Source organism: Sinocyclocheilus anshuiensis, unplaced genomic scaffold, assembly GCF_001515605.1.
Source record: "Sinocyclocheilus anshuiensis isolate Anshui unplaced genomic scaffold, SAMN03320099.WGS_v1.1 scaffold181, whole genome shotgun sequence".
In the NCBI taxonomy this organism is placed as follows: Eukaryota; Metazoa; Chordata; class Actinopteri; order Cypriniformes; family Cyprinidae; genus Sinocyclocheilus; species Sinocyclocheilus anshuiensis.
This window is the reverse complement of record NW_015540898.1, coordinates 5,551-31,056: the sequence shown is the minus strand read 5'-3', so window position 1 is coordinate 31,056 and position 25,506 is coordinate 5,551. Positions and strand designations below refer to the sequence as shown.

Below are 25,506 nucleotides of genomic sequence, written 5' to 3'. Positions count from 1 at the left end.
TGCAGCGAATCCGTATTTTTTCTGAAACTATGACGTCATCAGCCCACGTCTCGCCCCCTAGTCAGACACCGCTACGTCACGTAACAGCAACAAAAACACTGAACAAACACTGAACGATTGTCTTTTCATTAACTAACATTAACACAGATTAATAAATGCATTGTTCCATGTTCGTTTGTATACTGCAGGCAAGGTTTATGCGCATAGTCCAAGTCTTCTTCTCCGTTTATAGTGTATCTCTGTGGCAGAATTACAGCGCCACATGCTGGTCTGGCATGCATACCACATCGTTTTGTGTCGGTTTCGTGGTTTCGTGTGGACGCAGATATTTCTTGAGACAAGGGGGAAAGAAAGATCGTATAGGGAAAGCTCTGGCTTCGTGTGGACGTAGCCTTAGAATGATTTCTGAAGGATCATGTGAAACTGAAGACTGGCACAGCAATAAATTACATTTTATAATATATTACAATTTATACTACGGGGGCCGTTGAATGCTTGAATCTGATTGGCTGACGAACGTTCTGAGGTGTGCAATTATTTTCAGGGAAACGCATGGCGAACGTAGTTCCAGGCAGCTCTCTTGACCGCATTACAGTTCCATATCACTTCGCATAGTTAACTGTAATAACGGAAATTAGCATACAGTACCTATACAGCACACAGGAATTACTGCAATCACACGTGCTCGCACACGCACACTACGGTCACGCAGTTTGCACAAAAAGGTGTTGTCAGCGCTGCCCTGATGATTTTATCAGTTAGCCTATATAGTGTAGCAACTTAAAGGCTACACATGACATTTCTCACTAGTGAGGTAATAACAGCGCTGTTTAGAGACGCTGCTGCAGAACACTGTTGAGGGACGCACAGAGGAAGCCTAATTCACACAAGCTCTCTCTCTCTCTTTCTCTGTGTGTCTCTGTCTCTCTCGCTCTCTTTCTAATAACTTCATTAATAATTGCATTAGAATGCTATCAACGGCTCAAGCCTCCATTACCAGCTTTAAAATGACGTTTTGGAACTAGCAAAAGAGGCGTTGGATGAGATGCGGAAGAAATAATCCTACTCACAATAGCGATTTAGGTACAAAAACTGGACGAATCCCTTTAAATATATCATATCATATCATAAATATATCAAATAATATATCATATCAGACATCGATGTCTTGAGGTGTGGTAACCGTAGTATAAGCAGAATAATTGACTCCGGGCCGTTGAATTATTAGAAAAATAATGCACACCCGAATGCACACACTCCGCTTCGCGTTGTGGCCGCATCACCACCTCGGGTGTGCAATATTTTTCTAATAATTCAACGGCCCGAAGTCAATTATTCCTTACAGAAAACAGTTATTTTAAATTGTAATAATTTTTCAAAATATTACTGTTTTACTGTATTTTTGATCAAATAAATGCAGCTTTGGAGAGCAGAAGAGACTTCTTTCGAAGGCATCATTTCAAAGAAATAAGGTTGGGAATCTAATTGATTCAAATCGATTCTTGGAGTCACAGTTTGATCATATTTCGATTCAATATATGCATAGATTTCATTCTAGCTTACTGTTTTATGTTACTTTTCTTATTTGGCTGCGGTAGACAGTTTAAAAGGTCTTGAAAAAATAAAAGTCCCACTGAATTAACTGCAAACCTTGAAATTAATTTTGTTTTTCTTCCCATTTTAGTCAACTCAGTATTATAAAACAAACGCAGAACTGCCACATTTCGCTGTAAAGTGAACTGGAGTCTACTCAGCTATCCACTGACTTTTTAATTAACTCAGTTTAAAATCAAACACATTCCACTCTTTATTACTCTTTATCACACTTTGAGTAGTAGATAAGTTAGATAAAAAGTAAAATAAAAACATTTTAAAAATCTATTTTTGAAATTTGTGAATCGATGTGTACTGGTAGAAGATAAAAAAAGATTGACAAAAGAAAAAAAGAATGTTGTCTTTCTCTACACTGAATTAGACAGTTGGGAGTGACTAGATTAATGTAAACATTACATTTAGTCATTTAGCAGACGCTTTTATCCAAAGGACAATAGAAGCAATCAAACCAACAAAAGAGCAACAGCATGAAAGTGCTGCGACAAGTCCCGGTTAGTCTCAGTACACGTAGCAATTTTTTGATATTACATAAAAACTAAGTAGATAGAATAGTAAAAGGTAGTGTTAAAAGGGTCATGAACTGAAATCACAATTCCCTTCATCTTTTGACAGATAAGAGGTCACTGTACTATAAAAACATCCTGTTAGTTCCAGAACTCAAAACTTTCTCGTTAGTCTAAAAACAGCTTATAATGAAGCCAATCTGCCAAAACGGCAGGTTGTGGAATGTGCCACTTTATGATGTAATAGTGTGGCTAATCTCCGCCTCCACAGAAGAAGATCAACGCCTGCTTCTACAGCACTGCCTGTTTAGCCCCGCCCACCGATTCACACATGCAATGTAAATAACGAGAGGCAAACCCAGGTCTACACAGAAACCAAACGATAAAGATGCTCCGAAGACAACAAGATGCTGTGAAGCGCCAACCTGTGGAAAAACACAGTCTTTGCATCGCCTTCCTTCTGATCCCAACATTAGGAAAGAGTGGGAGAACTTTATTTTTAATGAAGATCCAGACGGCGGCAGTAAGATCACTTCACTTCACTTCATTTTACAGCGGATTTGTTTACAAACAAGGCACAATTTGACGCAGGATTTTCAGAAAGGTTGAAACTAAAAGACGATGCTGTGCTAAATATATTAGATCTGAGAGTAATGTGGCACCACACAAGTGTGAGTAACTGTTTTTATTATGTGCTCACTATTGCTTTGTCTGTTATTACAGATCGTTTGATATGTACTGAGTATTTATGCATTTTTAACCTAAATCACAGCAGCGTCCATCTATGAAGGCTGTAGAGACTGTCAAACATACGCAACTGTTAGCCAATCACAGCAGTGGGCGTTTACTTCCGAGTCGACAATCCGTCATGCCTATTCAAACAGAGCGTTCTGATGAGTGGAGTCAAAACATCATGTAAAAATGATGTAAAAATCATTGAGTGGACCTCAGAGAACAATACAAAATAAAAAAAACAAAGGCAGTTCATGACCCCTTTAAACACAATATTAAAGTATTGTTTTAAGGTATTATGATTTTAGGTTAAAATATAACTTCAGTCTCTACTCACAACTCACACTTTCAACTAGCAAACAGATTGTTACTAACTTTTACTTCGAAAACAAAACTGTAGTGATTATTTGAACATTGTAGAGCTTTAAGAAATTAGGAAAACCGGGTAAAACCTTTAAAATGCTGCTAAAAGAGCATAAGGTTTTTATTTGTCTTTTATAGAATATGACACATCACTGAACACTTGAGCTGTGCACATGTCACTGTTTCAACTGTTGTGACTCGCCTCGTTTTAATGACTGAAAAGTTGCTGCTATGAATACTACGCATTAAATAAGACACAATTGAATGTTCTGATTCATGGTTTGAAAACATACTATAGCTGAAAATATGCAAGTCTCGTAGCTGAGTTTATGGTATCAGGCAGCAGCGATTTCACCAAAATCAATAGGGCAGTCACATAAAACTGACCGACGAGCTGAATCTGGCCCACAGGCCGACAGCTGACAGGCCCTGGTTTAAATCAGGAACAGCCAGGAGAAGTAGAATTGTTAGAACTACATATAGTATGTGTGCCTTTATAAAAACAATGTAAAAATGACCTGAGCTAATTTTGTCTGCAACATTTTGATGAAGTGGGAAATGTACCTTTCATGCACGCCATCTCCTCTGGTCCGTTCATCCTCTTTCATCTGTCCGCTGTTGTTGGCTGCGTCTGCTCTTTCTGTAAAGGTGGAGACAGATTTCACAGACAATGTTTGAGTCAGATTAGGCTACAGCATTTCATAAACAGCACTTAAACGCAAGTCAGGCATCTCATAATCTCATGGGAGAGTTTTTCAGGAACTGTGAGTCCTACAGCTCTTTTCCAGCATTCCAATTCCTTGAGTTCGTTCTGATAACAAGCACAGCTGAACAGGTCAAAGTTTCACAATGACAACATGAATCAGTAGAAAAGGGCCGCGTCCAGCGTACATCAGTGGGTGATGATGTCATGAGGGTGTAGAAAAGAGGAATGAGGGCGGGACCAAAACAAACATAAGCTTCCTCAAAACGATTTCATATGGGGCAGGAAAGGTTTGGCAACTATGGTTACTGCATTAACACAAAGTTCAGTTGGCTGAGATCTGAATAACAAATCTTTTATTCAGCTTTGACTGGATAATCGTGGCCTGTGGGCAGCACATTGCACTATGCTACAGCTGAGCTACATGTTTCAACACCAATGAAGAAAGACACTGCCAGAAAAATGAAGATTTGATTAAAGTCAGAATGAAAATAAAAGACGCATCTTATGGATGTTATTGTGAACGACTCATTTGTGCATTTTGACCTTATAATGTTTACATCGCAACTTTAATAAACTAAACAGACACACCTGTTCATTTTGTCTGATTCATTCAGATTAGATGCTTGGATAATATCCATTCATTTCTGAAGAAAAAGTCTCACTTTGTGACTTTGGAATGGACTGGATTCTCTGCTTATCATTTCTAAAAGACACTCATGAAGTGGAAAATGAGGAGACGTCAGTCCAAATAATAATTTAAAAAAAAATTACACTTAAAGGGATAGTTCACCCATAAATGAAAATGTGATGTTTATGATGTGTAAAGACACGAAACGATCGGTCTGTGCAAGAAACTGAACAGTATTTATATCGTTTTTTACCTCTGATGCACTGCAATGTCCCAACTGTCCTGAGAGTCTTCGCGTCTTCTTCTTCTTCTTGCTTTACGGCAGATCGCAGACTTCTAAGTGCATTACCGCCACCTATCTCTCAAATGGACCATTGACACTCTATCTACAATCTCAATTAGGAGTGTCAATGCAAAGCAAAAAGAAGAAGAAGATGCGTCACGCGCCGGCTGTTGAGAACACACTCAGGACGCGCTCAGGACAGTTCGGACATTGCGGTGAATCAGAGGTAAAAAACGATATAAATACTGTTTAGTTTCTTGCAAAGACCGTGCATTCTAAGTTTCTTTACACATCAATGTATCTTCACGAGCCGCAGGGTTTAATTTGGTTTTGTTTGTGTATGTTTTTTTTTACTCTCAAAGCCGACTGCCAGACTGCAACGGTTTGAGTTAAAAATCTCCGTTTGTGTTCTACTGAAGAAACAAAGTCACCTACATCTTGGATGCCCTGGGGGTAAGCAGGTAAACATCAAATTTTCATTTTTGGGTGAACTATCTCTTTTAGGTCTTTTAAGATTTTAGGTTACAATTTATATCCATTAGGGTCCAACGTCTGACAAAGACTGAAAATGGATTTTCAGATTTAAATTAAGTTGAATTGAACAATTTACAAAGAGCATCATGAGCTTCAATGGGAACAAGAAAAGGAATTCAAATGCTCAAAAGTCACAAATAGCTTATTTAGTTTGTGACTTATAAACAATGTAGAATCTGAAATAAAAACCAGGGCCCGTATTCAAGAAAATTCTTAGTGCAAACAGTTGCTCCTAGTGACAAAATTCTAAGAAAAGTGACGTGACATGTGGCGAAGTATGGTGACCCATACTCGGAATTAGTGCTCTGCATTTATCCCATCCAAAGTGCACACACACAGCAGTGAACACACACCCGGAGCAGTGGGCAGCCATTTTTTTGCTGTGGCGCCCGGGGAGCAGTTGGGGGTTCGGTGCCTTGCTCAAGGGTACCTCAGTCGTGGTATGGAAGGTGGGAGAGAGCGCTGTATATTCACTCCTCCCACCTACAATCCCTGCCGGTACGAGACTCGAACCCGCAACCTTTTGGGTTACGAGTCCAACTCTCAGACCAAAGACAAAGAAAAGTGTCCGTTTCCCCTTAAAATTAAAGAGAAGATGATCCTAGTAAAGATGAAAGTGATTCACAAAGCATCTTAACCCTTAAAAGAGCTCTTAAGGTCAAAAAGTGGTAGGAGTAGGGAGGAGGACTTTTAAGTAAACAAAGTGATTGGGCTAATCTTTTTCACGTTTCCTTGGTTGGTAGATGCACTGGGGACCTGATTATAGCACTTAGAACCTGGAAAAGTCAGATTTTCTTGATATGTCACCTTTAAGAGTTTCTTTAGCAGAGGAGAAAATGGCCAAAAGACGAAGAGGGAGAAGAATGTGCTGCAGACAATGGATGACAGTCACTTAATAAGACGCTAGATTAGATCCTGCAGGGATCATGCTTGTGACTGATCTTATTAGAGACACAACAACATCTATATATACATACAGTGCTTAAAGGAGACATATTATGCCCCTTTTTACAATATGTAACATAAGTCTCTGGTGTCCCCAGAATGTGTCTGTGAAATTTCAGCTCAAAATACTCCACAGATCATTTATTATATCATTTTGAAAATGCCTATTTTGAGTGGAAGCAGAAACATGCTGTTTTTCGGGCCTGTTTCTTTAAATGCAAATGAGCTGCTGCTCCCCGCCCCCTTTTCCAGAATAGAGCTGCGCCATTACAGCTCGGACCTGCTAAAAAACATCTGTTTTGGTTCTGATTAGACTTATTCTTAGGCCGGTATTCGGTAATGCGATATATCACGTTAATGAATATGCACGATATTGTTATCGTGGGCACTTCTAAATACCGTGAATAATTATATATTACAAATTATTCCGAATTTTGAATGCATTTTAAGAATACTTTTCCCATCAACTGGTCAAAATGCACAACACCGCTGTATGCTGCCTGAAAGACGCGTGCGCACTCTGATGTAAACAAGCGCGGACGAGAAGCACATGGCGGAACATGATTTTCATGATATGTCACCTTTAACAAATTTATTAGAAAAAAAATTATTGTTGGGATTTAATGGATTTAAAGATAGATCGCACAAAAGTTTGACCAAAAGCATCTTTGAGAACAACAAGAAACTATTGGGAAGTCAATAACAACAGAGACTGTGGAAAAGTACATAAAAACAATGCCAGCAAGAATGCTAGTTGTTATCAAGGCCAAAGAAGGCCATACAAAATAAAAATAAACTATAGTTAAAAAAATATATTTAGTTTAGTTTTTGTTATTATGTGTGAGTTAAAACTATTTAGTTGTTTCAGATTGTTATTTGCCCAATAAATGACAATAGAATTTTACATTTAATAGATTTTTGACAGATTCCTAAAATACTTGTTTTCTCACTTTATGACAGGGTGAATAATACATTTGTGTATGTGTGTGTGATTAGGGTAAAATAGGAAATAGGAATTCATAGATTTTTTTTCTTCTTCTTGGACATCCAATCACAGTCTCCAAAGGATGTGTAATGCCTAGCAACGGGGTCAGCACTGCTCCTGAATCACTCTTGAGCTAAGACCCCTAGTTAGAAATCTTTACGCTGAATCAGATCTCTGAGAGGAAGCTTTAAGAATACTGGGCCCAGATCTTGAATCCCAGGCTTAATATGTGCTCTCAAAATTTTTATTTAAGATGATGAAATTGGTTTTTCATGAATTTTCATTACTCTTTTTTTAAATATTTTTTTATCTTTGGTTATTTCTAAAATAGTCCTGTGGTGTGACAAATAAATAGTAAAAGTGCAAATATTCCAGAATTAGACTGTTTTTTAAAAAATACTTTTATAGATGTGGAATGATACGTCAAACAAAGCAGGACACTACAGTCAACTACTCCATAATGCTTAATAGTGTTAGTGGTAAATAAGCAAATAAGCAGAAAAGTAAATGAAGATAGAAGGTAATACATAGAAGTGAACAGTTTATAACACTGTTAGATTACATCCACAAGTACACATGCTCAAAACACAGGATTACACATTCATTTGTTTCTATATCAAAGCCTATCTAGTCAGCATTTCTGAATGTTAATGTTAGAACAATCGGGCATTTCTGGCGCTCTACGAGTCGGAACGCCCAGAAGTGCTGTCTAGATAGGCAGCTCACTAGGGGTTGAGACACAGCCAGAGTCCATCACGACTAAACACACTGCACTGAGACAAACCAGAAGAACAGATATTTTATGTCTACTTACCGTACTAACAGTAACAGTGGAGATATCTATAGTTATCGATTTACTTTGCTTAAATTTATATCTAACCAAGAGCACTTTTCTTACCATTTGATCCAGTCATGTTAGACATCTCCCTGTTTTCGCATTCTGACTGTAGTTACACACGGACCGACTCGACTTCATTTGACTCTAAATAGCTTTTGGCACCGAGCACTACTATGTTAAAGGACCATAAATATGAATGTAGTCATTCTGACGTCGCGTCATAACCTTCCTCTAACGTCCAGCCACGACTCTTCACAAACGTCAGCTTTGCAGCCAATCAAATAGGCCGTTGGGTTAACGTCACATTGTCATTAAATATTCATGAGCACCGCCTTCGCCATAGTAGGATTCGTCATGACGCTTCAAGTTCGTTTGCAGCCTCGCGCGGTCGAACACAAAGCAATAGATTGAGATGAATCAGACTCAGCTATAAATATAATGAGCATGTTATTGAGAAACAACACCGAAATTCCAGTCCAACAATGTATCCAGTGATATCTTCCTTTAACCTGTAATGTATATACAACTATAGGCCTACAACTATAATGCAAATGTGAATTCAGACATCGTAGAAAGTGTGCCTGCGGGTTATTATCTAAGACTATTATTAAAACTATCAAAAACATTTTTTGTTAAATAAATGCAAATAAATGAAAAGCTTAAAAAGTTAAAGGGGTCCTATTATGCTCTTTTACAAATTCTTGATTTTGTTTTGGGGGTGTACTAGAATTTTTCACATATTTTACATTATTACAACACCTCTCTCCCCAGTCTGGCATGAACGACTCGAATAGTTCCTGTATCAAATGAAGGCCCGCCTTCTGAAATACAAAATGTGCTGTGATTGGTCAGCTGGGCCAGCGTGTGCTGTGATTGGTCAGCTGGGCCGGCATGTGCTGTGATTGGTCAGCTGGGCCGGCGTGTGCTGTGATTGGTCAGCTGGGCCGGCGTGTGTTGTGATTGGTCAGCTGGGCCGGTGTGTGCTGTGATTGGTCAGCTGGGCCAGTGTGTAATGTGATTGGCAGCACTCGGCACCTGGACGGGAAATGTCATGCCCCTTACCATAGCCGCCTGCGAGCTTCAGTGTAAATATTGCGTCAAAATCAAATCAATTTGAGCGTGATTTAAACCCGGATGATTGTAACCACTCTAAGTTCGTCTGCCTTGGGAAAGCTAGCGTGTCTCCGACATAGTGATAACCATGTAAGGTTAACCCTGCATGGTGTAAATGTTTGAAAATGATTAACAGTTGCAAATAAACATTCATTAGAAACTTAGAAAAGTAATCAAAAAGTAATCAAAAGTACATTAATAAAGTAATTGAAAAAGTTACCCTTCTATTACATTCTGAATAGGGTAACTTGTAATCTGTAACCTATTACATTTCCAAAGTAACCTTCCCAACACTGGTGATAACACTCATTGCCTTCTCTAGTGCAGCTCAACCAGGTCTCGTCCCATTCGTCAGTATTTGTGGTATCACAAATCCCGAAAAATATGCGTTGTAGTCGTTGTAGTTTCTGAAAAGTGATTTCTGTTAAATAAAATATCTCCTTTTGAAGTGGACTTTGAGCTTTGTAACTTTGCAGATCTTTTTTATGCTCAAACAGCATACCAAAATGAATACCATATCAGTAACATTGCTACAGGAGATACAGATTACTAATGATCTAACAAGCTCGTGGTTTCACTGAGGTTATAAAAACAGTGCTGATGATGCAGTGCATGTGGATCTACTGGTCTGTTTACTAAAATAAGTTCATGCAAATTGAAAGTGCAACGGCCACATTTTTTTTTTCTGTAAGGGTTACAGTGTTTGCATGATTATAGAGACCACTGTACAGTAATCAGTTAAAGCAAGCATACTGTTTTTATCACCAATTAACACAGAGCAGAGACATCTCACAGGTCCATGAAGAACCTACTTTGTACTGCAAGAATTCAACGCTTCCCTGATTTTAAAATGACCAGTTCTACACAAAAGCATCTGAACGCGCTCTCGTGCTTCACTGAAGTCTTTGAACACTATCTGCTTAGGATATGAGTGACAGTACATCATGTTCTGAACACGTGCGACTACACCTGAGACCTGCCTGATTTTTGCAATGCTTTTTATGCTCACTAAGGCTGCATTTATTTGATCAAAAATACAGTCAAAACTGTAATACTGTGAAATATAATTACTATTTAAAATATCCGTTTTCTATTTGAACGCATTTTAAAATGCAATTAATTTTATGTGATGGCAAAGCTGAACTGGCAAATGCAACGCTTACCTGATTTCTTAATTCGACTCATCTTGACAGTTGTTGCTCCAATTGACTTTCTTAGTGATCGAGCTCCTTTTGACATCTTACGGTACTTGTTAAGCCAGTCGAATTTTGGTTCATCCTTCGGATGCTGCTCACAGACATCTGAAAGTTTAAAAGATAACTGACTTTTTTACATAGATGAATTAAAGTTCCAATTTCAGGATAAAACACTTTCAAGTGATAACTATGTAGAAAAAACGATGATATAAATAGTTTGGTCTCACTCTAAGGACATTAATGATTTCTTTGTATGTTCAAAGAGGCAAAGAGGAACTGTATTTTCCTCTTTCCTTTGCTGCCGTTCTCTCTCTCAGAACTACCAGCCGCAATCTCACACTAACATCAACATCTAATCACACAGACGAGCTCTAACTTCCCTTTGCATGCAAGTCAGGCTGCTGTTGTCTATAGTTTCTATATGACCACAACTGATCTACAACCGTGTTGCCGCTCACCTTGCAAATTTCTAATATTCTTCCGGTTAATGAGCACATCTGCTGAGCACCTGATACTCGCCATCAGCGCTCAAGGGATGAAAGTCCTTCCAGCATTGGTTACACATCACTTAGCAGAAGCACATTTCCTCTTAGACCGTCCGATGAAATTACTTTCAAACGTTCATGTTCAAATCACGAAAATATACTGTACATCCACAATCATTGGAGCAAACAGCAATCTGCTACTTATTCTGTATGTTCAAAGCCACAAACTGAGTAGAAGCAGACAACCTACTTATTTTGAACTCAAACTCCGCCTCTCACACCCTTCTGTTCCGCAATCTTATTCTCTCTCTCGTGTCTTCCTTAACGTGTATTTGCTAGATTTAGCTGTTGTCTGAGAGTTGAGCACACTGGCTGCTTAGCTTCTTCAGTCTGAATAACCTATAGATGATTTTATAAAGAAATATATAGCATTCGGAGGCAGTATAGCTGGGCTTCCTTGTAAACGCTTATTACACAGTGATTCCAAAAGTACCATTTTACCAGGTAAATGAATGACAGAACAGGTCAGCTGATGTCTTTCGCTTTCAGACAGCTTTGCTGTGTTTGAATGGGTTTGAGCATTTCATTAGGATGAATGGAAACGCGTTTGGCAGGTTTGCTATGGATGGTACGAATGAAACGTTTTCTTCTGCATCACTGCCATGTGAATTCCCCTACTGAATATGACCAAATAGTTCTACACACAAGCATCCGCATAAGATTAAATGTTTTCATGCATTTTTACCAAAGGCTTTTAAAAGATTTTTAGTGTTTTTGATAAGTGTCTTATGCTCACCAAGTCTGCCTTTATTTGTTCAAAATACAGTAATATTGTGAAATATTATTAGAATTAAAAATAGCAGCTTTCTCTTTGAATGCATTTTAACATGTAATTTATTTCTGTGATGCGCAGCTGTATTTTCAGCGTCATTACTCCAGTCTTCAGTGTCACATGATCTTCAGAAATCATTCTAAACTGTGATACATTGTTTTTTTTCAGGATTCTTTGGTGAATAGAAAGTTCAAAGAACTGCATTCTTTTGAACTAGAATCTTTTGTAATGTACTGTCTCTTTGATCAATTGAATGCATCCTTGCTAAATAAAAGCAGCTTTTGAAAGGTAGTGTGTGTAAAAGGAACTTTATGAGATGCATATAATATTATAAGAACTTTTATCATAATGTCTTACCACTCCATGCCCGATTGACTTCACTGAGGAAGAGACGGGTATGAGAACCAAAAGGTAACTTCAGCTCCAACTCCTCTTCGAAAAACATTACTCGTACCCGAGTATCTGCACCTTTGTAGTGACAAATAAACTAGCCATTAAAATAGCCCACGCTGAATACTGATGCACTGACTTTATGGTAACTTTGGATGTCGTGTAGCAGCAAACACTGTAACTGCTGAGATGAAACTAAATGCTCACCAACAACAGCAAGCTCATCTGGAGATGAAACTGTGGAGATATCAGATAAAACCATTAACATTTACCATGAAAGTGCACTTGCAATTAAAATTAATCAAATCATTCAGTCTTACCTTCAACAACTGAAAAGTCATAAGAAATGGGTATGATTTCATCCAGTGTGACATCATCACCAGTGATGGCCATTCTTCGATGGGAATATATGAATAGCCTGAAAAAATTAAATAAGATAAACAGGACAAGTTGAAAGTCTGCAACATCATGTTTTTATGATTTTTGCAATTATATAATTAATCATACATGCTGTTACTAAAAGGCAGTAACAGTTCAAAATAATACTAAAAATGTATAATAAATCATTTATAAAGCCTTTTTTGGTTTGTTTTCCCAGAAGAAAAAGAATGTCAATTTTGGATGTATACCCAGCTAACAAAAACATGATCTAAGAACATTTTGCTAACGGTCCCATTAAGTTATGAAACTGTAACGGAAATTTTTAAAAATGTTTTTTCTTGGTTATGTGAAAGCAAAAAACCACATTAATGGAACAATCAATTTCATCATCTTGCAAACATTATGGGAATGCTATATTTGAATGTTCTATAAATCATCTAAAACTAAGTAACGTTTAAAAGAAAACATCAGTAACATTTAAAAACTGTTAGACGAATGTCCAACTAAACTGTTTAAAGGGGTCATATGATGTTGCTAAAAAGGAGACTTTAGTCTTTGCAACTTTACAGATCTTCTTTATGCACCAAGAGCTTGTAACACTCCAAAGAGAAAGGAAAATTTGAAATTGCATCATATGACCCCTTTAACAAAAAGTTTAATTAACGATATATAAACAGTGTCTTTGTGCTAACGTTTTGAGATCGTTATTAAAGACCGGACAACTTCGAACAAACATTCTATTATCATTACTGGAATAATGTTTGTTCATAACTTTGAGAGAACCTTGCCGGAACGTTCTAAGTTAGCTGGGTACCTGCTAAAAGCTTTAGTCAGATTTAGATGATAGATGTTGCAACTACATGGACTAAACCCCTCAAAATTACAATTGTGGATTATGTAGTAATGTATATTAATGTTATTGTTGAAAATGAGTAAATTGTTTTTCTTAAAAGTCCATAAACTCACGCATGTTCGTTGTTTTGCTGCACCAGTCCAATCAGTTTGCTCTCTCTCACATCATTCAGCAGTGAAACACACTCCACAGCATGTGTTGGGCTGCTAAGGAAATCTAACACAATTCATCACGTTTCTATCAACCGAGATATCATATCATGATGACTGATGCTCGGGTTATTTTAGAGCCATTTTAACACTGTACACTGGCGACATGTAGCGGACCCGTCAGGAATTACATACTGGAATTTCCTTTTTCTATTAAAACTGGGCATGCTCGATTAAAAAAAAAACACGGTGCTTGATACACTGTAAATACAAATCTAGAGAATATTAACTACGTGATATTCACTACAATTTAAATATATTTCTTATAGACATGCATAGGGTAACTTAGGCAATACATAGTGAGCGCAAAGTTTCGCAACAATCTTAAACTCGTACTTAAAACATGCGGTCGATTTCAAAAGCACGGCTTTAATCTTCTGAACGTTTGCAATGCAATCACGGTTTCAGATGAGCGCTGAGAGGATACTATGGTGCAGTTTTCTCCTTTGGCCAAAGTCTCTTGAATTGCCACGGACTGATCCATTATTCACAGCGAGTCTGCGCCGGATACTTCACACGTAAGAGATGTCATTTACGATCACTTTACATCAACAGACGTTTAAAGTGTGCCGGATAGCGGTCTGAAGTGTTTTACTGTCTTCATGGTTTCCTCCGCGAGTGCAGATGAGACTTCCCGTCCGATAATGCCACGCAGCAGATTCAAGAGTTCATGTTCAGCACTCAAATCACAGTTTTATCATAGCGTCTGTAATCGGTTATCACGAGCCTCTTCAGCCACGCCAATAGAGCCACTTCTGATTTTCTCTTCTTTAGATGTATTACTTTTCTTCTTGCCAAGAAGTGGCGTCAGAGACTCCAGAGACACCAAACTTAGTATAGACTCAGATCCCACCCACTCCTTTAGGACACATGCACTAGTTGGCGCTATCGTTTGTAAAAAAAAATAATTATTATTATTATATATAATCTACACAGTGAAACGCTGGCAATATCACTGGTGTGTTAACAGTTACTGGACAATATCTTGGGTAAAAAAGCTGGGTTTGGCCACAACATCACTTTGGAATATGGAACCCACTGTAAACATTGTGGGGCCACAGAGAGCACATTTATTTCATGAAGTTTTGCCGAAGAAATGGCCATCAATAAATCGGTTTTCAAAGAAAGCCATTTAATATGTTTCAAATGGATGCACACAAAGATTTTCGAGAACAATATTAAGATCCCACTGTGGAAACATGACTCTACAGGGAGGATTTAACCGGTTAACACCTTTTAATAAAGCAACCACCAATTTGAGTGAGACCACCAATCTATGAGACCACTGTGTGCTGAAATCGCGGCCACATAAACCCTTATTGTGGAATACGACCAGCCCATCGTCAGAAAACTTTGCAAAAATTCCAGAATATCAGGTATGGAGCACGTTTGGGGAATTATTTGATGGTCGTTACACCATCGCAAAAAGAGTTTCCACCTATTCTGATACAGTGCCCTAGTCGACGGAGCGCAAGCATTTAGAACAGTGTCCCTGACCCCCTGCGATCAGACCAGAAGTCTGGTGTCGCCTCCAATGGCCAAACACACAATTTCCGCGTACCGTAGCCTGCCGTTAAATTGTGTCAGGAGATCTGGTCTGATCGGTAACTGGGCTGGCAGACCCGTTAAAAAATGGTGAAGGAGATGAAACCATGCAGTTCGGCCAACATGGGGCTTTTAATAACAATGGATGGGAACACATATAGGAGACCACTTGACCAACTGTGGGCCATTGCATCCTGCCCTAGTGAGCCCGCTTCCTTGCTCTGTGAGAACCATCTCGGACACTGCGTTGACTGACTGTCCATTGATTTGTCATTATTGAATGACAATAATGAATTTGTGAAGTTGAAAACCTGTTTGTCGTCGACCTCAGTGAGTCAACGCTGTCTACGAGTGGATTTGTTGTCTTTGGGGAGACGATTATCAGAGGCCGTCGTCGTATGTCTCGAACAATGATATGATATGATATGATATGATATGACGCAAGGGAAAAGTACCCAGGGGGAACAGGGCGAATAACCAGGCACTTTAAATGAAGCGCACTGTTTCTGCAACTGACATCGCGCTTCAGAAGCCACAAGCCTTCGGTCTAACGCCTCCTGAGCTGCTGGTCCAAATATCTGACCGGGAACCAGAGGAAGCTGACGCAGAGTGGCTCTGCAACATACAGATAAAGGTGACTGCGCTATCCAAACTTGACGGCGCACCTGGACAAACAACCCCATAACTTTACCACAATGGCCCGCTATTGAACCCACCGATCGCAGAGCTACATTAACCAGTTCTGTGGCTGTAGTGTCTGGTGAACTGAACGAGGCATTAATTGCCATTAACAAGTGGTCAAGCGCATTAATAGTTCTAAACAGGCTGTTGAATTGTATACTTTGCCTATTAAGTTGTCTGTCCGTCTGCATTCCATATTTGGACAACTTGGATCATGTCTCAATGCTTTGTCAGGTGGCACAATTAAAGATGTGCTCTATTGGAGGCATCGGCCCCAAACCTACTGGGCCCGGTTCCTCCATTGCTGCTAACAGATGAGAAACCCAATCCAGTCTGGTTGAATGAGCGGATTTAAATGCTTTGCGAGAATACCTCAGTAAAATCTGGAGATTGTGGAATAGCAAATACATTAGTGCGCTGCAAAGAATGGCTAAGGCGATTTGTATGCGCAGTTCAAGTTATTGAGTTGGGTTTCATTCCCAATTTTGCTAAAGGGGTTTTTATTGTGTTTACTAGAACATCAGACATAAGCGATCCTTCACTCTCATCATCCGCATTATCATCACTGTCAACCATTCCTGGTTCCTTATCTAAAACAGATTGTTCTTCCGAGAGCAGCGAGTCTGTGGCTGCCACGGAGACACGTCAATGTCATCTGGAAATAATGCAAAATCAGGCTGCGAGAGAGATGGAATACCAGTCCCCTCGTTGCCTGATTCTGAAATCTCAGATGTTGGCTGGGGTTGCAGTTTTGCCAAAAACTCCTGGATTTTCCCTATTCCATCAGCCAATTCATTAACTCTACAAGCAAGTTCTTTTTTTACCTTTCTTTTGTTTCGGGAGAGGAGCGGAGGCCGAAGCCGAAACTTTTCTTTTCATACTTCCCTCCACATTAATGCTTAACCCTGCGAGGCGAGCTTGTCGCATTGCTAGGGGCATCATGTTGCAATGGATGCATGGATCTTCCAGAGCTTCCCTAAGATGCTCGATGCCTAGGCAGCTCGTACACTGGTCATGTCAATCATCAAGTCCCATCAGCTCCTGGCAAGACGAACATCGTGCGGACATATTCTTAAGACTGTAGAAACACCAGTACCCCCACAATTTTTAGTTATTTATTTTTTAATGCAAATACTTCAACAAATTCCTACGGGCGGTTCGGAAAGACCACGCTCACATGTTAAACAATATGTCTTACAGACAGGGATACAGCTGTCGGAAATTCGTCCTGATTAGCTGCACTTCACATCGCTGCAGTTTCTCAGACGAGAAGACAAAAGAGGAAGTGATGACGTGTAATGAGATATTTACAGACAGACACGTCATTAAGGTTATGAGGTGACAGCTTTTATATTAGGTTCTCGACAAGGAGGAGGACAGGAAGATATTCCACTCAGTTATGCCCTCTGGTGGTCAGAGGCATTCAGATGAGACATCGATGAAATGCCAGAGATTTGCCTTGTGCGCATGCTCGCAGACTGAATTTTGCAGTTTGCACTCTCGCAAATTATCTCATCATAAACAACAAAGTGCAAATATACGTATAATGTAAGTAAGAGATTCATTTTAAAATGTAGACAGCTTCAATGATTAATGTCAAAGCTTCAATGTTCTTTGATAATGTAAAGGTTCGCTTTCTCTCTGTAATTTATTCGCTGTGTGAATAAAAGTGGAAATTAAAGAGTAACTTACAATGTTTTATTAAATTGTGATCAGGTTAAATACAAATTCAGTAGTATTAACAATATTTTATCACATGACATCCATATCTGGTACTTGCCTAAAAAGCCGGGTTTGTGATGTGCGTAGTTATTAGTCTAAACATTAGGCTTGGTTCACCCTCCGCCTGTGTCTGAGTGAGAGAGTACTTCTCCGGGTGCACACTCTGAGTCCCGACCAGGTTAACTGACCCACACAGTGACATGATATTGACGTGCGGTGCAAATGAATGGTAAAAACCCGATCGTGCATTCCTTTTTTTTTCTTTTTCTTGTGCGGGCGCTCTAGATGCCTAAATCCGCCACTGATTAAGACACCTGACAATTGGGACTTTAATGACATTGCGTTTAAATACATAGACATTAATGGAGTTGATCCCCCTTTGCAGCAACACCTTCCATTTTGGAAAGGTTTTCCACAAGATTTTAGAGTGTTTCTTTGTGAATTTTTGCCCATTCATCTAGTAGAGCATTTGAGGTCAGGCACTGATGTTGGACGAGAAGGCCTTGCTTTCAATCTCTGTTCCAATTCATCTCAAAGGTGTTTGATAGGGTTGAGATCAGGGCTCTGTGTGGGCCAGTCAACATCTTCCACACCAAACTCATCCAATCATGTATTTATGGACCTTGCTTTGTGCACTGGGTACAAGCTAGAATAGAAAAGGGCCTTCCCCAAACTGTTCCCACAAAGTTGGAAGTATAGCATTGCCCAAAATGTCTTGGTATGCTGAAGCATTAAGAAGTTTCCACTGCTCCAGAGCCCAGTGGTGGCATGCTTTACACTACTCCAGCCGATGCTTTGTCCATTGAAACCCATTCCATGAAGCTCCAACCACACAGTTTTTGTGTTGATATTAATGCCAGTGGAAGTTTGGAACTCTTCAGCGATGGAATCAGCGGAGTGTTGTCGACTTAAACACACCATGTCTGAATTCACTTAACTCTTCAGAATGACCCCCTTTTTTTTATTTTTGCAAATATTTGTAAATGCAGACTGCATGACTAGGTGCTTGATTTTATACACCTGTGGTAATAAGTCTGATTGAAACACCTGCATTAAATAATTAAGACGTGTGTCCGAATACTTTTGTGCTTATAGTGTATGTAGTGTACTTTGTTGTGTATTGTAGCCAACATTTTTCAGGTATTCCTTTTAAAATGTGCATATTGTACATACTACATGCTGAATATAGCAAAAACAGTACGATTAGTATTATTCTATTCTAAAAAATTGAATAGCATAGTAATAGTTGTATTTTAGTATTTTATTTTACCCATATCTGAATATACCTCCTCATAGTCTTTCATCTATCGGTATACAATATTCCTAATCCTGCATCATGTTTAATTAGTTAATTTATGTGACTGACACCGTTTTGTATTAATCAGATCTAATTAAAACGAAAAATTTAAAATTACCCCATGATTTACTCACCCGCCATCCTAGGTGTATATGTCTTTCTTCTTTTAGACAAATATAATCAGAGTTATATTAAAAAATGTACTGGCTCTTCCAAGCTTTATAATGACAGTGAATGGTGGTCAAGATTTTGAAGCCCAAAAAAGTGCATCCATCCATCATAAAAAGTACTCCACATGGCTCCGGAGGGTTAATAAATGCCTTCTGAAGCGAAGCGATGCATTTGTGTAAGGAAAATATCCATGTTTACAACTTTATAATCCGTAATCTTTAGCTTCCGCAAACTGTCGTACTTGCGTTCACGAGAGAGTGGCGTTCCAGTGGATGATGTAGGATGTACAGTAGGCATAGCGTAAGTGCCGGTGAGAACTGGTGAACGCAGAAGCGCAGAGGAGAGAGCAAAACAAAACACCGGTCATGAATTAGAAGTACAAAACGAGGATTTGTAACGAAAAATGTTGGAGGATTTCAATATATGTCAAGAGGAGACTGGTTTTCCTTTGCTGTAAACAAAACTTGGTTCTTGCGAGACTAGCATATTCTCAACGGAGCTTACTCTACGCCTATACGTCATCTGCTGGAACACCACGCCAAGTCATGTTTTAATATAACTCCGACTGTTTTCGTCTGAAAGAAGAAAGTCATATACAACTAGGATGGCTTGAGGGTGAGTAAATCATGGAGTAACTTTCATTTTTGGGTGAACTATCCCTTTAATACAGACTGGTTAACCAGGTCGATCTAATACAGTAGTTCAAGAAATGTAATACATTTTTAGGAGAATTACAAGAAAATGTACAAATACATGCTAGACTGGGTGCTGAGAAGACAAAACATTTATTTATTAATTTTAAAAGCAATTGTTAAGATCTATTTCTTGTGTAACAGTAAAGCTGGTTATCAAATATATATATATATATATATATATATACAGTATTTCATTGTTGTCAGATTAAAGTAGTACAGAGCAATAAACACCACTACAACCCTTATCAACCAAGATTTCAAAATCCTAATCATAACCTTTATTAGATTATCAGTAGTGTTACTCTGACAGAATTTGTGAATTCAAAAGTTATTTAAGAAAATTAGCGTAGCCTCTTAGATCTGTACACTTACATTTTAATAAACATATTTCTCTGTAAAAATAAAGCTTTATGTTTATGAGTATGGGTTTTACCCACAGGCTTTCATATGTCCAATATTATAAATGCATTATACATATTTTAAATTGTCTAATTTCCATTTAGATGCATAAAGTGCATACTCCATTTGTTTGGCATTAACTGGTTTGTACATAACTATTATTTTTGCATGCACACAGGGTGAAATCTGTCTGATTGGACAACAAATGTGTTATATCATATAATTAGTATCAGAAAAAGGATTATCTGTGCATTATGATACTATTATTTGGAGTATTGTGAGTAATATAGAATAGAAACTAGCTTTTTTAGAAAGCACAAAACCCGTGTACAATGGACACCAACAAAATACAAGTAAGAAAAGAAGCCTCAGATAACTATGATTGACTGTAATCAAAATTCAAACATATGTACACTGTAAGAAAAGTCCATTAAAAAAACAGCCCAATGTGCCATGTTAATATTTATTAATTTTTCACAGGTGTTTTTCCAGGATTTTTAATTGTGCATTATATTTTAAGGTTGAAGGAAATGTCCATAAACGTAACGACAGTGATACTGGTAATTTTCTGCCAAGACAACATGCATTTTCTACGGATTTTCTTTTTCTTACAGTGTACATTAATGCCAAAAAGAGCAATAATTAATCACAACTCTTGAGAGGAAGCTAACCTCATATTTGTCTCTGCAGTGTTAATATATTTCTTGGTGGATCATTTCTGTCTATCTCTGTGAAATGAATCCAACAACAGGTATGTTTCCACTTGACATAACTCTCTACGGATGCCCATGGTAAAGCTTATTTGGCATCTATACATAAATATATATATACACACACATGCACATTCTGCTTCTCACACTGACCTTACACACACACACACCGACACACACACTCACACACACACACACACACACACACACACACACACACACACTTTCATTTGCTTACATCACAAATAATGTAAAAGTGACAGAAGAAGAAGTACAATCAGCTTTAAAACACACACACACACTCTCCTAACAGAAAACGGTGCTTCCCTGGATTGCTTATTAAATGTGACTTTGTTACACTCAAGGAAAGACTTTGACTATCCAGAAGAGCAGCAAGGAGGCCATGAGCAGTGCGGGACAGTGAGGACCCCTGGTGGCGGAGCTAGGCATGTTCACTACACCTGACAGTTTGAGGCATGAGGTGGTAGTGGCATTGCAGCACTCCAAGTGGCAGGTAGTAGTGGTGCTTGAACAAACTGTCATCTTCCTGCAATCTGTACTGCAACCCGCCTGCCAGCTCTCTGTACTGCCAGATGTTGTCTTTTGTAGCTAGGAAATGAGACAATGAGTTGCTTTCATTTAACATTCATGTATAATATGGTGCAGCATAGCATGAGATCAGTATTAAACAAAATGTCATTCAATTTGGAATAGTGAAAATGGTTTAAAGTCAACATAAAATGAAAATGTACACTATTTGCTTTTGCCGTTTCTTAGGAATGATTTATTAATGAATTATTTGTGAAATTTGCTAAAATTGTTTCTACACTACTTTTTATTTGATTTGATTTATTTCAGTGTATATTCATAAGACCCAGTGACATTCACCAGACAAAAACATTGCAGAATATTGTGGCAATATTATCCCGGACGAGCCCCCACTTATTATAACAACATCATATAGGGGAAGATGAGGTGGGTTATTTAAATTAATTCAGATTCATGTTGTGGTGATTATTGTGGGGTATAGAATTATATGTTTGAGGGATAACGATTTGGGAAAAGGCTTGAGGGGAGAACCAAGAGCTTATAACTAAAGGTAACAAGGAAAAAAAAAACACAAAGAAACCTACAATCATTTCTACATTCAGTAAAGATAGCCAGAATCTGTTTGCCAAATCAACATCAAAGCGAAAATACTATTTATAAAAAATGGTTGTTTTGTTCTGTTAGTGTTCTTTTCTTTAAGACAAACTGAGTAAAACAGGTTTAAACTGGAAACCATGATTTTCAATTAGACCAATATAAATGTACTTTAAATAGATGACACAGACATTTTACATGGTTTTTCATTGTATTCTCATAGAATTAGAATGATTATAAAAACTTTATAGTTCTAGTTATTGATCTGTGGTGTGAACCGCCATTAACTCTAATAGACAGGTGGGTGGGGAAAATATTTAACAATCTAATCAAATAAAAAAGATGATTAGGACAATTAAACCTAACTAAGAAATGTAGTTACATTAAATAAAAAAAAATAAATGTAAGTTTTTTTTGTTTTGTTTTTTTTTGTTTTTTTACTTTACCTTGCAGTAGTCTCGACCAACTGGACACAGCATGACATTACTGCCAAGATTACTGGTTTTGTAACACTGCGCCCCATTACAGTCGAAAGTATTACACTTCTTGCCCTTTTGGGAGTAAAAAAAACCAAAGAAAGGTCAGAAGGTGGCACAAAATGTTAATTTGTGCCCTACAGTGACAAATTGCTGTGTGTGTTCTTACATTATTTGCTGGAGTGGTTGTAGCTGTGGCCTTGATTGTTGTGGTTGTAGTAGTGGATTTTGTTGTAGATACTAATGACAAGACATCAGTAATAAAACAGTCAATTTTCAAAAGTTACCATTCACATATGTTAGAGATAATTAGAGAAAGATTTTGAGGTTACCTGTCGTACTAAGTGAATCGGACATGGCAAGCAGAGTGTTGTTGAGGCAGTTGGTTGTGTTGCAACAGTTCACAGAGCAATTACTGACAGTCCCGTTCCCGCAGGATACGCCACATGAGGCACTGCAGCTGACAGAGTAACCTGTGTCCTGTTGCGTTATCTGAAGCACAACAGAGCAAGAAGTAACTCTTTAAATCAAGCCTGCATCAGTGCATGATTTGCATGGATTACTTTCCACTTGAGGTTCCCATCTGAAAGTGCAGCACGGCAGACTGACCTTACAGAAATATTCACTGGATTGGCAAGGCTTCGCCGTCGTATTCATAAACTGGACGTAACAATCTTTCATGCAATCAAATGCTGGACAGGATAGCTTTTGGGAAAAAAAGCAGTTGCAATTCAATAACTATTACACAAATATTACACTGTAAAAATTATTTTTCGAAAATTATTGGAGTAGGTTTTACAAGTCTTTCAAAATGTAGCATATTTCCAATGTGTTATTTGCTATTTCTTTGCAATTAATTGTGAAATTTACTAGCAATTTACTAGAAGTAACTCCTACACCAAGTTTTTAGTGTACGTGTCCAGCACTTACCGCAGTGTAATTTTCTGAAGAAGATGTATTTGCTGAAACTGTAGAAAAATAAAGGACAATAATAAAAAAAGACAAAATAAATAAATACAATTTAGTCGTTGTCAAATGAAAATAACATTTATAGGCATTTTAGTGCTAAAAGTTTTGTGTTTATGTTTTTTTTAAGCCACCCTTGCTAAATCTAGCACAGATTTTATACATCTTCATATATGTTATATCCATAGACTGTATAAAAACATGGACATAGTGTCCGTGACATCACTCGTAGGTTTCTGAAGAGCGTTTTTGAAGCTCAAAGTGGGCGGAGCAGGCCGTCGCCATCTTGGCAGCGTGTCACCGCACGTCACTCCCGGATAATAAAAAAAAAACTCCCGGGCAATCCACCTGTCACTCAAGTGGCCACGCCCTTAATTATGCAGAACTTTAAGGCTTAATATAATTTAAACGGATGAGTTATAAAACAATTAGCTATATAGACCAAAACCACTTTTTGTACCAGGCTGTAAACATTTTTTTTTTCTGCTGTAAAGTTGGGCATTTTAACATGGGGAGTCTATGGGACTGACTCCCTTTTGGAGCTAGCCTCTAGCGGCCAGTCGATGAATTGCAGTTTTAGTCACTTCCGTGTTGGTTTCACGAGAGAGACCGGAATGTTGCCGCTTGGTTATATCTTCATAAAAATATTTATGAGTTATATAATCATATACATATATACATATTGTTCTATTGTTATATAATTTAGTAGTATATGTGACCCTGGACCACAAAACCAGTCTTAAGTCGCTGGGGTATATTTGTAGCAATAGTCAAAAATACATTGTATGGGTCAAAATTATTGATTTTTCTTTTATGCCAAAAATCATTAGGCTATCAAGTAAAGATCATGTTCCATGAAGATATTTTGTAAATTTCCTACTGTAAATATATTAAAACTTAATTTTTGATTAGTAATATGCATTGCTAAGAACTTCATTTGTACAATTTTAAAGGCGATTTTCTTAATATTTAGATTTTTTTGCACCCTCAGATTCCAGATTTTCAAATAGTTGTATCTCGGCCAAATATCGTCCTATCCTAGCAAACCATACATCAATGGAAAGCTTATTTATTCAGCTTTCAGGTGATGTATAAATCTCAATTTCGGAAAAATTGACCCTTATGACTGGTTTTGTGGTCCAGGGTCACATGTATAGTTTTATTGTATTATTGTTATTCTATGGTATAAAGTATATAAGAAAGAATACCTGTGTCCATACTAGTAATGTCTGTTGAGGCAACAGTAGCACTGTTAGAAGTAGTGTTCTGTATGGTAGTGGCTGAAGCTCCTGTCACGGAAGTGACTGATTTGGCCGTAGATGACGTTTGGTCAGAAGAAGTGGAGGAGGACACTCTTACTGGATTCGTAGACTGAGTGGTCGAACTCTGGCTTTCAGTTTCTGACATTGTAGATGATATCTCATCTGTTGTCAGAGTGGCTGCTGTACTATCTGTTGTGATAGTCCACACTTTAGAGAGCAGACTCATTTGCAATAATAGAAAAAAAAGAAAGCCTGTTGGAAACACAGATAAAGGACAGCTAATGTCTGTGACATTTAGGGCATTAACTGTATTTGCATTTGGTTAAATGTTACTTGGCCAGTTGAGAAATGTATAGAAAATCATCCACACTAGAAGCATGAGCAGAACGAATTTCAAATTACATTTTTAAATCCATTTCTTTACATGCAGGTTTTATGTATGATTTACACAGAAGTTCCCACTGCTCCACACTGTTAAATGTGGTAAGCTGCATTTGCTACCTTGAAGAGCTCTTTCTACCTGATTTAACCCATAAATATTAGTTTTCTTGGTTTGGACTTGAATAAAACCAGTTTATTTAGATGTTACCCCCTGTTACCCCCTGTTACCCCCATTCAGTGCAGCTTCATAAAGAATGCGATTGGTATTGATTTGTGCTTTCATGTTAAATAAATACATTTATTAACAACAAATAAAATCATACCAAATATTAATTTACATACAATTACTTGAAAAAGGTACAATAACCAACCTGTTTTTGAAGACCTCCGAGTCTTGCTTATATCGATAGTGCAACATATTTCTCCCAACGCCATCTGAAAGCATGAAATAATGATGAAAAACAGCAA

General features: G+C 38.0%; 2 protein-coding genes across 2 annotated transcripts in view; both read right to left on the bottom strand.

Moving 5' to 3' along the window:
* LOC107688966 (type II inositol 1,4,5-trisphosphate 5-phosphatase-like) overlaps positions 1–13,568 on the bottom strand; it is a 32,038-nt gene extending 18,470 nt beyond the window's left edge. The window contains exons 1-6 of the mRNA XM_016486814.1: positions 13,495–13,568; positions 12,468–12,565; positions 12,355–12,384; positions 12,115–12,225; positions 10,408–10,545; positions 3,777–3,852 (exon numbers count right to left, since the gene is read on the bottom strand). Of these exons, the coding sequence (XP_016342300.1) occupies positions 3,777–3,852; positions 10,408–10,545; positions 12,115–12,225; positions 12,355–12,384; positions 12,468–12,540 (428 nt within the window). The 5' untranslated portion in view covers positions 12,541–12,565; positions 13,495–13,568. The remainder of the gene's footprint in view (positions 1–3,776; positions 3,853–10,407; positions 10,546–12,114; positions 12,226–12,354; positions 12,385–12,467; positions 12,566–13,494) is intronic.
* Positions 13,569–21,170: 7,602 nt separating this feature from the next.
* Positions 21,171–24,882, bottom strand: LOC107689004 (uncharacterized serine-rich protein C215.13-like). Its single transcript, XM_016486875.1, has 7 exons — positions 24,604–24,882; positions 23,360–23,397; positions 23,039–23,134; positions 22,762–22,921; positions 22,599–22,669; positions 22,400–22,504; positions 21,171–21,419 (listed from the first exon to the last, which is right to left on the bottom strand). Exons 1-7 carry the CDS (start codon positions 24,800–24,802, stop codon positions 21,171–21,173), a joined length of 918 nt encoding a protein of 305 aa, XP_016342361.1. The 5' UTR covers positions 24,803–24,882.
* Between the last annotated feature and the right edge of the window lie 624 nt (positions 24,883–25,506).